The 12,838-nt window shown below is 46.6% G+C and overlaps 1 protein-coding gene across 1 annotated transcript in view; it reads left to right on the forward strand.

The window, feature by feature from the left end:
• Positions 1-1,593: 1,593 nt before the first annotated feature.
• The window catches only part of KSR1 (kinase suppressor of ras 1), a 23,037-nt gene continuing 11,792 nt past the window's right edge, over positions 1,594-12,838 (forward strand). The window contains exons 1-3 of the mRNA XM_010139437.1: positions 1,594-1,870; positions 9,268-9,415; positions 11,477-11,948. Coding sequence (XP_010137739.1) covers positions 1,754-1,870; positions 9,268-9,415; positions 11,477-11,948 — 737 coding nt within the window. The 5' untranslated portion in view covers positions 1,594-1,753. The remainder of the gene's footprint in view (positions 1,871-9,267; positions 9,416-11,476; positions 11,949-12,838) is intronic.

Below are 12,838 nucleotides of genomic sequence, written 5' to 3' on the forward strand. Positions count from 1 at the left end.
GCTGAACTGGGGGGAGGGAAAAGGTGAAGGGGGGGGGAAGGGAGGGAGGGAAGTGGACAGTTCAAATCTGCCACATCCTGCTAATTCAGGGAGCAAACAGGGTTGAGACTGCCCTTCCCTATGTGCGGTCACTAAAAAGGGTGAATAAATTCGGTTTTGGTCTAAGGCAGGAAGAGAACATTTTCCAGCTGTTTATTGTTTTTATTTGTGCTGTCTTGCTACCCCCTCCCAAGCAGTGACCACTGTAATGAACCATGTTCTTTCTGTTCTCTGGGACAGCAATATAAGAGATGTACCAAGCGTTTAAATTCCTCTGTGATTCCAAGTGCATAGTTATTTTTTAAAAGTTCTGCATCTGTTTCATGCAGCTGCAGACAGCTTCTGTAGTGTTTATATTAGCTGGGCAGGAGAATTGCAACACCCTTTAGATCATTAAAATTAGTTTTGGCATGCTGGAACAGGCTGCGATCTGGGGAAATGGGAATAGCTGCGCTAATAAACTGCTCTGTTCTTGCAGGGGTTTTTTTTGCCCTGTTATTTCACTGCTTAGAAAGCAGCAATGCAGCCACTGTTGTGGTGTGTGGCGTGGACAGCAGGACAGGGGAGACATTTGTCTGTGACGAGCTGTCTTTCAGAAATATTACAGGTATCATAGAATCATTCCTACTGTTGCTTAGGTTTCATACATTGTGTGAACTGCATTTCAGCTGAACGCTTTCCAAATGGAAATCCCTGACAGAAAGAGCTTTAATAGGTTAGTTATTAAGAAATACATAATGGCTTTATGCACGCTGCCTGTGCCATGACTGGGGAAAGAGGTGGCTAGGGAGCCTTTAAAGCGATGCCTGAGCAGGTCAGACAGTGGAAATGGGAACGCTCAAGTCCCACACCTGGTTCTGTGGCTGATGTACAAGGTGCACTGGGGAATGACTTCCCATCTCTCATATACCGTTAGCTCACTGTAAAACTGACATACTTATACTGGGTTGCCTTCTTAATACTTCGAAACAGTGCTACAGAGAGAAGGAGAAGCCCACAGGTGTTATAATGGCGTATTCATGTGGCACAATCCTCTCTTCTTGAGGCTTTCAAGCTCTGAAACTAGTTGGAGAGGTTGCCGGGTACCGGTAGAGTCTTGGAGAAAGCTGCAAGAGAGCTCTTGCCTGGTCACCTCTGAGATCTAAAGAGAAACAGCATGAGAGGGTAGAGGACTCCCCTGTGGCCCACTGCTTGTCAGGGACCAGTGAGGAGAAAGGCCCGAGTTAATGGTTTTTTCACTTTTTCAAATGGTTCTGATTCCCTTTGCATTCCTAGTGTTGCTGGAGGGAGTATTTCAAGATTGTGCTAAGCTGTGACATAACACCTTTGAAAACCAGCCTAATTGCAAGCAGTTTCTTAGCTCAGGGTTACAGAAACAATACTCTTTTTCTCTCCCTCTTCCCCTCCCCTCTCTCCCCCCCAGTCCTCTCCCAAATAAAGCTGCCATGCAGGGAAGCACAGAAGCTCCCAGGCTCTCCTGTCAGAAATAGAGCACCGGCTCTAATTTAGAATATCTGCTGACTCCTCTAGTCCAGAGTGAAGACTATTTTTGCTCAGTGACTTGCTCTAGACATTGTAAAGCTTGAAAGCTCTTGCTGTTGTAATTGCTGTCATCTTGTTGGGCTCCTTTCTTTCTTTGAAAAACTGTATTTTAAACAAGAATAATGACTGCCTGTAAAATGCTTTAGTTCTGGAAGAGATTATAGTTGTAAGAATGCACTGTTTATGGCGTTGGGCAACAGCTAAAACTCCTGTGGACGTGGATAACAGTCAGCCGGTCATGCTGCGTCGCGTGAAAGGGCTGCTCTGTGCGGACCTAGCAGGCTTGGAGGTAGGTGGTGAATCCAGGCTTCGAGTTTGTGATCCGGTTTGCTCTCTGGGAACACACAATTCTGAGGGGTAAGGAAGCTTTGAACCCCCACCCCAACTTGTGCTATTTCTGTTTCTTTGTTATTGTTCCTCTAATCAGTTGCCAGACAGATTTTTATCATAGAAAACGGGGGCTAGTGTGGAGCAGGCTGTGCCTTGGAGCTGAGCTAATACTGTTCTGTAACTTTCTTTTAAAGTATTTTACTAGGAAATGCCTGAGTCCTTGTTTTTGGCCAGGAGTCCTAGAGATTGATTAGCACTGGGTACAGGTAGTTTAATACCAAAACCGATGCATAAATGGTTAAATATGGTGGACCGAAACTGGGAAAAGAGATGCTTGAACTGAGAACTAGAAAAGACAGGAGAAGGAACCTTACAGACAGAAGATACATTTAAGCTGTGTAGTGGTCTCCAGTGGGTGAGAGCTGCTCTGAAAATGGACCTAGGAAAGTGTAAAAATACTTCCAGAGTGTCCTGCTCCGGCTGAGAGCTGGAGTCCAGAATTGAAGGGGAAGTGGGAGGGAAGGGGCATGTGAACAAAGCGCTGTCCCCACTCTAAGGCTGCTGGAAGAAGTCTCCTGCAGAGCTACTTACTGAGTTCTGAGCTTGGGCCACGTCTACCAAAAGAGGAGATAAAAAAAAAAAATCTCTGTTGGCTTTACCGTTTTCTTCCCAGAAATAGAACTATCGTATTTGTTCCACATGTAACTTGTCACCATCATAAAAAGTAACTTAAGAATATAGTCACCTCCTTATCATCCTCTGAGACATGTCTGAACCAGCCCAGCTCCCCGCGTAGCAGGGGTTCCAGTCAATCAAGTTTGGAAGCTGTTTTTGGAGCAGATAACTGTCATGCACAGGGAGGGGCAAAGCCTGGCTATAAGCAGATTTTTGCCACCAGGAAAACAATGTGGAGCAGATGAAACGGTGCTGTGGCTGGGACTGTGCACGGCTGTTCCGTTTGGGGAATGCATTTGACTCCTAATGTGTCTAGTTTTTTGGTGATACCTCCTGTTTGCCTGTGAAACTTGTCTTGTTCCCCACTTAGCCTTTATGCCAAAGACCTACTTTCTTGTAAGTAGTCGAGAGTGGTTCCTGAGCAGGCCGGGGCAGCGTGTGGCACACTGGGAGGCAGAGCAGGAAAGGTTCAGGCCTTGAGTAGGAATTGCCCACTGAAAGACTCCTGCTGCCCCTGTGAACATTACAGAGGAGGAGGCACTGGCGTAGGGCTGGTTCTAGGAGACATGGCAGGAGGTTGTACTTGCTTGGCCTGTGATCTGGCTCGTAGCAGATCGAGCTGATCAGCTGCTGGAGGAAATGTGTGGGGTTTATGTGTGCACATCCTTACTTTGGTCGGGGGACTAGAAGAGGCAGCTCTGCCCAAGCCTATCAGGTTTCCCCAGCTGTATCCTCTCATCTTTTTCTGTCAGCATATCTGCACGAACAGACTACAAGGACTGTGGCTGTTTGGGGATTTCCATGGGTCTGGCAGCAGAGGCTCTGACTGGACTGACAGATAGTAGAGATCCTAAATGTGCTAATTGTGTCTGTGCTAATTAACTGTGTCCTGCAGGCTTCCTGGATCTAAAATTCCATCCCTACTTCCAGCTGAAGGCCCCTCCCTGGTGTAAACAGCTCTTGGAAAATATTTTCTACAACTGCCAGGGTTCCCTTCCCCTGCCTGGGGGTGCAGGTGCCCCTCGCAGGCTTGTGCCCTGCGAATGGCTCGTGGTGTGAGGCCAGCACGAGGCTAGTGCCACCTCTTGGGATCTGCAGTGAAACACTGCAAATGCTACGTCTGTTTTCGCACAGAGCAGTAAGTGACAGCAGCTGTCCTGTCCACTAAGAGCAAAGTGACTGGGAGCGTCCTCAGACTGTGAGCTCCTCTCCATCTCATGTGTTGTGGGAGATGAGGAGGGAGATGCTATGCGAAACCATTGCCTGCTGATACTCACAGCTTAGTGCAAGCTAGAAATTTCACGTGAGAGGCTTTCCAGAATGCCCTTAAAATCTCCAGAAATCTAATAATACAGTAATTTTTCAGTAGCTTCTTCACTGGACACTGGAAAACCAAGGCAAAATAACAACTAGCAGGCACAAGATGTTCTTAAGAGCATCCTTACATGCTTTGCTTAGAACTATCACTGGGAATTTTAAGCACCTTATGTAATGGGCTTTCTCTTCTAGCATCTGCTGCTTTACGGGAGGGTGATTGGTGAGGGTATGTGTTGATTTAAGAGGAGGCATCTGGGGCCTCGACAACTGTCCAGCTTTATAGGAAGAGCCATGTCTACTAGGTCAAGGAGCAGGTCAGACTGATTTCACAGAGTGCTAGCAGCAGCATTAGCTCCGCAGGCTTATCTGCAAGGAGGAATCTTTACCAAAAATAACCCATCCACTGTGTTAGATACCAGCATTTTTGCCATGTTTCAGGGATTTAAGTTGGACACCAGACAAGATTAAAGACCTTCTTACACTGTTGTGAACTCTTCACCCTGACTAATGGAGGCTAACCATTGGATGGCTTCATGGTTACACAGTGATTTACTTTTCTCTCCTTTAAACACGGGTACCACGAGGAGCACAATCTGTGTGTCTGATAAGCAGGAGGGCTTTGTCAAGCAGTCCTCTTACCTGTTGTAGAGAGAAGTAATTTTCTGGTTTGGGCCTTTTAGCATCACTTCTGCTGAGCAATGTGTGGTGAGTAAAGCTTTAGATTTTCCTGGCAGTTTTGAGGTGCTGAAAGATTGAAAGCAGGTTCTGTCTCTCCTGCTCTTTCTTTCTCTCTATTTTTTGTTTGTTTGTTTGTTTTTGTATTTTTTAAAGTCCGACCTTATTATTTCAGTCATTTTTTATTTAAAGCCACAGCGCCCATGAAGAAGCAGCTAGAGAGAGGCCCGTTGAACCCAGATTTCTCACTCTCAGTGCTGAAGGCTGGGACTCACCACTTTGCAACAGCCCTACATTGCCCTTGCACTGAGGTTTTGGAGCCCAGCCTATGCTCCTCTGAGAGGGTGCTTCACAGGGGACATTCTTCCCCAACTCAACAGCTGAGCCAGAGCATCAGCAGCAACTGAACTGTTTCAAGAGCTATCTTGAACTAGTGACCCTCAGCATTATCACGTTGGCTGGGGGGCTAATGCAGAGCTAAACCATATCAGGCCAGTCTTACAGGGATCAGGTTGACCAGTTTTATATTAAGCCACCACATATGTGGAGCACATGAGTGGCTGTTTAAAGAAAGCCTCTTACTTCCCTTCCCTCCCCTACCCCCACCCTGTTTAAGGCTTATTTCTTTTGTCGCGTGTCATGGGGGCTGGCAGCAGGTTCAGAAAGTCTGAGCTCTCTCAGCTCAAGGTCACTAGGATTGTTTAAATATAATCTCCTTTTCTGTACTTATACTTTCCTACAACTTGCTATTCTGTCTTTCTAAAATTAAACTACTGAGCAAAAGAGTAGATCGGACTTCCCGTGCGGGAGTAGGAAGGGGGCAAGCCAGCAGCAGGCTGGACCCTGTGTCAGGGTGTTTCTCTGCGTGAGATCGCACCAGAGATGCTGAGCAAAGTTCACACTGGAGAGCTGGGGCTGCCCCTTGCTGCTTAGTTGTGCCTTGTGTGAACCATTACAGCTTTTTGTTGCAGCCACATAGACCCGCTTAAGGAAGGAAAACCAGTCAGCTTAGGGGTCATCAAGCCCTTCATAGAGATTATGTCCTGCAAATGAGTGAGGCGAAGGAAAAAAATGCCCTAACACTTCTAAAAAAACTCAACAGTTTGGAATATTTTGTTATTTTTTAAAAACTGTTTTGAAGTTTTTTCGTCCACAACCAGGAAGGCTATAAAATTAAAAGTGAAAGCTGGGGATGCCTGGTTGCACAGGTTTGATCTTTGAAAAAGAAAAGCACTAAACACCAGCTCATTGCACAAACAGGCAATCCCGGAATTGAACCATCAAGCTGTGGTGGGACAAGGGTGACAGCTAAGTCCTCTGTGCCAAGAAGCACTTGGTTGTGCTCCCTGCTGGGAGCGAGAGAAGGACCATTGAGGCTCTGAACTGTGCAGACCCCAGCCCCACTGTGAAGACTGCAGCACCCCATCCCTGCCCTTCCCGGGCATCTGTACTGGTTGTGAGCTCAAGGGTTTGTGCTTGTGAGCAGCGCCCGGGGAGCAGTGAGTGTGTGTGCTGTTAGAACCGGGTGCTGAGCCCGATGCCATTCCACATTCCTCTGACAGCAGGAACTCCTCAGCTAAGCCTCGTCTGTACTAGCATAGCCAGGAAGGCTAATTTGGGGACAGATAAAATAGTCACTTCTGCCTTATTGATACAAATTGAAGCACACACTCAGTACATACTCAGTTATTTCAGTCCAAAGGCTTAATAGCTCATTTCTTCTTCCACTGAGGACTAACTGAACAGGTACAAGGCTCTTGTGAAAGGTGCAGAGGCATCTGCCCTAGGTGACTGCTGTACTTTGCCTTCCCTGTAAAAGGGGAACAGACAGGAGAGAATCTGACTGCAGCCTGGCTGCTCGAGTGGACACAGGCTTGCAGGCCAGACCAGTTTCCTCCTTTTTTGCTAGCCCCTCTGCTTTGGGGTGCTTTAAATTTATTTTATTAGAATTTGCTTTACTGAATTTCCCGTGATTGCTAAACTGGGCAGGGAGAGCCATTTTTCAGTATCTGATGCCACACTTGCTTTTACAAAGCATTGTGGCTCACTGGCGTTTCTGCCAGCCCAGGTGTTGTTTGCTGCCAAGCCTCGATACCTCTTGTGCCAGTCACCACCCCAAGTGTGGTGCAGATCAGCGGTGCTTGTCCACTCTGGGTGCTGCCACAGAGCAGGGACTGGAGAAACCAGCTCCCCAGTGGTGCTGTGACCAGTCCCGTCCCAGCTGGCCCTGCATTTCAGTTGCTTGCCTGGCTCTTTAAAGTTTGGGCTGTGGAACTGGCTGTGGTGGAAAAGTTTTGCTTTCCCAAGGAAATCTTGGTCTCTTCCACTTTACTGATTGACTTACTAATAGCTCTAATAAGTTACTGGTTACATTTGTGTTGTGTGAAGGATAGGGAAGTGATGTGATACTGGGTAATGTGACTTGGTAGCTCATACTGGGATCTGGAATGACGCTGCCGCTTAAAAACAGCGGCTACGTAATCTGGGTTGTTCTCTTAGCAGGGAGTGGTGGCGGCGTTTCAGGGTAATTCAAGAATGCCATCTCTGTGATCCCACTTACTGCAAGGCGGTGTAAAAGCGTGAAATGGGATAAATGTTTTTTAAGAGATGATGGCTTTGCCTTTGCTTAATGGGGAAACATCATCCTTCTGCTCCAGAGCATCCAGGCACCCACGGTGGTGTATAAAACTTCTTCCATATTACACTGAAACTCTCTGCATGTTGGGCCCTAGTCACGGTCCCTTTTAGAGCTTGTGTCGCTGGGAGGCTGATGTCCTACATCGCATCGCAGAACCACCCTTGTGATACCGCCGAACAAAGATGCTTCTGTGAGCTGCCCGTCTGCGTGCAGGGGAGAGGAATTCGGGGGAAATAACTAACCCTAGGAAAAAACGGGTTGAATTCTGTTGTTACCAGCCCAGTTTGGCTGGGGCTCTGTGTGAGCAAACTTGTACTAGCATCCCGCTGGCGTGCTGGATGTGGAAACCTGTTGCAGTTTCAGCTCGGGTGATCTGAACCCCTGGGTTTTGTCCTTTGGAGTGCGCTGTCAGGCCAGCAGTCCCAGAAGGCATGTCTGGCACTGGAGTCTGTGCTTCCTGCGTTTTGTCCCGGTGGAAGTCATTCAGGAACAAGCTTTTTGGGGCAGTCTTACTCCTGCATCTTGGTGTGCAGGTGTGCAGAGGAATTAATAATAACACCTGGTGTCAGTTGGAAGGGCTGTGCTTTTGTTATTCCGCTAACATTAATTTTAGATGAACGAGGAAATCTACCCAAACTCCAGTGAACTCTGGTTCGAGTGCGGACTTTGTGCTGACTGCTCATTTACATTCCTGGCCTCTCCTTGAGTCAGCTGTGTTTTGTGTTTCATCCGGGTCGGGGCATGTGACACAAGATGCAGGATGCATCTCTTCAACTTTTCCCTTTCTTAATTTATTCTTTTTCTTTGCTCCGCGCAACAGTTACTAAAAACGGAAACTATGGGATCACTCTGTGTTCCCACCTACAGAGCGCCAAAAGTTGGGGCTGTTTCTGGCACTGTCACAAGTAAAATCAAGAGTCATGCGTCAGATCTCAAAGGCACGGGTCTGTATTAAGAAAGACGTGATTGTTAAAGGACATGCAGCAACATTCAGACTTGATTTATAGTCACAAGTGGGGCTTAAGAACCCAGAGGATTTCAAGTTTTTTGATTCTCTAAACAACAAGACACACTTCTGAGTTTCCTCTTCAAATAAAAGTTGAAACTCTGTTATATATCTCAGTTTCGGGAGTTGAAACTTCAGGAAAGAGGCCAATTATTGTGAAATTTGTGATCTCATTGTGAGAGTAGGCAGCAGTGAGGTTTGTTTAGGCAAAACTTTCAGGGAAATTCCTGGGTATCTGGGCTAAATATCCTGGTTTTGTTTATTAACCACAATTGCTGCAGACTTACACTGGAAACATTTGACTGGGGGAGGAGAGAGGTGACACAGCTCAACTCTGTGTCAGGAAATACCAGATCACTTCATGCTTTCCAGTCTCTTGTGTCTTTTGTGTCTGCCCGATCTAAACCTTACCACTTCGGGGTCTTTGCTGTATTGAGAGGTACAAGGAATTCTGCACTAATATCTTCCAAAGCAAGACATGGGCAAGGCTGATCTCTAATGAAGGAAAAATTGCTTGAGGAGGGCACTATCTCTTTGTCAAAACATTTCTTCTTGTTTAACAGAAGAAGTAATCTTCCTCACTGTTTTTACTTCTCACTTCCCTACTGAAAAGCCAAACATCTTTATCAGACATTTTTTCAGGTTTTAGCCCTGTTTTGTTTCTGACTGCTATTCCGAAAGAACAAGTTAGGTTTTCATTAGAAGCTCTTCAAAAGTACTGAGTGAAAACTTTCCACAAAGGGGGAAGAATATTTCAATCACCTCTAATCCTAACCTAAATACCAGAGAACAACCGTAACGTCCTAGTGATACAGAAACGCCTGCTCTCATGATGTAGGAGGAGAGAGCAGCGCTTGAGCGCTGCCGAGATCTGCTGCATGGTCATTACTGACCCAGTGACCCCTGGGAGATGCACTACTGAAATGAGTAAGTCATGACCAGGCAGTGAGACAGCAGTACTACTTAAAGCACATCAGAATAACAAAATGACAGTCTTATTTATACATGTATATTAATAAAAATGTATCCCCTTGTCTTCCTGCAGAGAATACCAGAGGAGCTGACCTTAGATGCCTTACTAGAAATGAACGAGTCAAAGGTGAAGGAAACAATGAAGCGCTGTGGTGCCAGAGATGAGGAGTGCTCCAGGCTCAATGGGGCACTGAGCTGCTTGCGGAAGGTGACTGAATCAGGTACAGCTGCCTTGTTGTTCTGTGGAATTAGTTTCTCTGCAACCCAGCCTCCATCCTGCTTCCTTTCCTATGAGACAATCTGCAAAAACCTCTAGACAGTGTCTTTGGGTATATTCTGTAGCCAGTATCTTGTACGTACACAAAGTTGCAGCAATCAGGCACATCTAGAGCTGTGCATTGGATTTGGTTTCGACAGTGTCAAAATAAACATGTGGAAATAAATGTATGTAGAAATATCCTCCCATACTTAGCAGACTGTATCCTTATTCCCTCTCCATTCAGAGTTGTCCCTAATGCTGCAGTTAATCCTCCATCATTCAGTGCACATATCCTTAGCCTAAGTATACAACCAGACTTCTTGTAGGTAACCCCATCCCCACATATTGTCAGCTCAGCAAGAACGTCTAACTCTGTTTGGCACTACTTTGCTCAGCTTAATGCCTTAGGAGAGAAAACATGACACCTCTTTATCACTGCGTAGCTCGTAGTGTGCCAGTTGATTCACTTCTCTTCAAAACTGCTCGCCTCCTGCTCTTTTTCTTTGAGTGCTAGGAGTGATAGGATCATTAGCCAAATTCCAACAGCAGATTCAAGAGCTAGAAAGAACCCTGGTTTACCTTGAAATGGTGGAAAGAAGGGTACTGGGTAATTAGAAATGCATGAGTTGAGCATGCAGATGGATCTGACCAGGTTATTGAAGATGAGTCAAACTCAAGATTCCCAGAGCGTTGTTTCACCATCTTCCCCTCTCACCTTCCCTGGGCCGTTTTCAAAGGCGTTGTAAAATCTGTTTGTACGAGAGTGGTTCTTGCAGCCTGCTGGTACTAACTGCGTCAGGTCTGTCTTTGAGCAATGATCAATCTGTCACTGACAGGTGATGTTTCCTGTGGGTATTATGACAGCTCATACCATTTGCAAATCACAAAGGTTAGTTAATGGAAAAGTCAGCAAACAGCTCAGTTTCATATTTCCTTTTTTCTAATCTTTCTTATCCTGGGTTGTCAAATATTTCCTATCCATGCCATGGCAGACCCAGCCTTTGATCAGAAGTCATGGCATTCACTTACTGGAAAGGAATGGCATTTTTTCAAGTCTAAGTGTATGATCTCTTTTCAACCACTGACTGGTCAACAGGACATCGAGGCCTGAAGCTTTGACTTTTCACCTTGATTTAAGTCATTAAGAACATACTTAAAATTAATCTAGAGTTATCCTGATGAATTCAGCCTCTGAAATTATCCCAATAATGCGCGTTCCTGCTTTGCTGCCTGCAGGCCTCTGTACTTTTCCCCCGTTTATACCCAGAATCGGTCTACAAGCTGAACTGGACCATCTGACCTGCAGTGCTGGGGACTGTGGCAGGCAGTGCTGGGCTGCACCAGTGACCCAGCAGGATGTGATGGGCCCTTTTTGTCCAGCTGTCTGTCCCTGGTGCAGCTCTGGCTAATACAGCCTGAACAGACCTAGCAGCTCTGCACTGAGTGCTGCTGCCTGTAACTGAACAGCAGTGCCCCAGTACTCCAGGTGTCGGGTGAGTTCTCGGCACTGGTTACATGCCAGAGAGAGAGAAGTGGCCAAATGAGTATCAGGAGCTCCCAGAAACTCCCGATTTCCAGTCTAACGGCCTTTCTGTTGGCTAATGGATAAATTCCCTCTTTTTACCGAAGACCAGACCAAAAGCAGACAGGGTGCCAGGCTGGATGCACAGATTTGCCTAAACAGATCGGCACCAAATGCACAGAGGTGTGCAGTGGGATGCGGGTGCCTGGTTCATTCTCCAGTGGGGCTCCCGTCTGTTAAAACTCAGCCCATCTTAGAACATAGAGCCCTTTTAGGTTTTGAGGTACACAGCTACAGATAGAAGGGTAGTTACTCCATTTTCACTTTAAAGGTTCCTTTAGCTGATGGGTGTCGGGGAGGAGGAACTAGGCTCGCACCTTGGCTAGGTGCAAAGCAGTGTTAAAAACCACCTTACAGCCTAAAGCAGCACGATGTGGTGTGTGTATCTGCATGGGCTTTTCTTTTTAATCAATTGCTGACGTTGCTGCGGTTGGTGAACAGGTGGGGAGTTCAGAGACGATGTGCTGATGAACCTTTCTGAGGCACGCCGAGAAAACAGCTCTACGAACGTGACCGAGTCCCCCTGCTCCTCTGGGCCTGTATGGACTCCCTCTGCGCTGCCCCTTCCCAAGGGCAGCAGCCAGCAGGCACGGTCTGTGTCGGTGTCTACAATCCCAGCTTCAGAGTCTCCTGCCTCCAGTTACGGACCTTCTATCTATGCAGAAAACCTCCTGGACCCTTTTGCATTCCCTGCACACAGTGGAAGGTTAACACCAAGGACTCCTCACAGCATCACCATCACTCCACCAACCACTCCCCAAGCCAAGAGACGGCATAAGTTGAAGCCACCACGGACTCCTCCTCCCCCTTGCCGGAAGGTTTTTCAGCTGCTACCCAACTTCCCAACCCTCACAAGGAGCAAGTCCCACGAATCACAGCTGGGAAACAGGATAGATGAAGTTCCTCCTATAAAGTGAGCATGACCCTCCTTCCCACGGACACTGGGTGGCTGTGTTCACACCAAAGGGCATTCAGTGCTCCAGCTCTGATGCTGCGAAAGAGCTGGTGTCCAGCTGCCTTGTTATGGTTTCACTGTAGTCTGAGGATCTGTATCAGTGAGATGTCCTAAGATAACCACAAAACCTGCTGGTGAATAGTGTACTTTACTTGAAATTTATTTGAATTTATCTGGAATTGCGCCCGCTGGGGAGGTTGGGATGGCTGCTGCTATTAAAGGTCCCCAACCAATTTTTCTCAAGCTTCTAGTAGCCAATTCCACATACTAGAATTGTATCCTCACGGTTCACATAGCGTATCCTTTTATGTTTTGTTTTAAGATGTTTCAAAGCTCACACTAGCAGCTGAAACACATGTTTCTATAGTACAATATATAGTATATATATGTCTATAGTATAGACAACTATAACTCCATAACAAGACAAATAGGCTATGCCTTTTTTTTGACTGATCCAGGCCTTGAGATACACTTTTTTTGTGAGGGTAGGATGGAAGGTATTAATCTAGCATTTAACTAGTAGTTGAAACTGGGAAAGAAATGTGCCTTCCACAGACTCTGGCTGACCCTGAACACTGCAGAGACTTAGGTCAGCATCCAAATTCTGTAGCAGGATCATTACAGCTTACCCAAACTCTGACCACCTGGAATAGTTCAAAGAGCCTGTTTTGCTCAGGACCTTTTTGCCAAAATTGCATTTTTCTATAAGGGAAACTAGCCCAGCTCGGACGGAGCTGAGATTTTGGGTGTGAGCATTAACAGCAAAGAGCTGTGCTGTTGATGCTGCAGTCCTGTATCTCCGGCGGGTTGACACGAGCGTTCAGTATCCACGTGCAGACCTCTAAGCG

Source organism: Buceros rhinoceros, unplaced genomic scaffold (assembly GCF_000710305.1).
Source record: "Buceros rhinoceros silvestris isolate BGI_N320 unplaced genomic scaffold, ASM71030v1 scaffold23447, whole genome shotgun sequence".
Taxonomy (NCBI): domain Eukaryota; kingdom Metazoa; phylum Chordata; class Aves; order Bucerotiformes; family Bucerotidae; genus Buceros; species Buceros rhinoceros.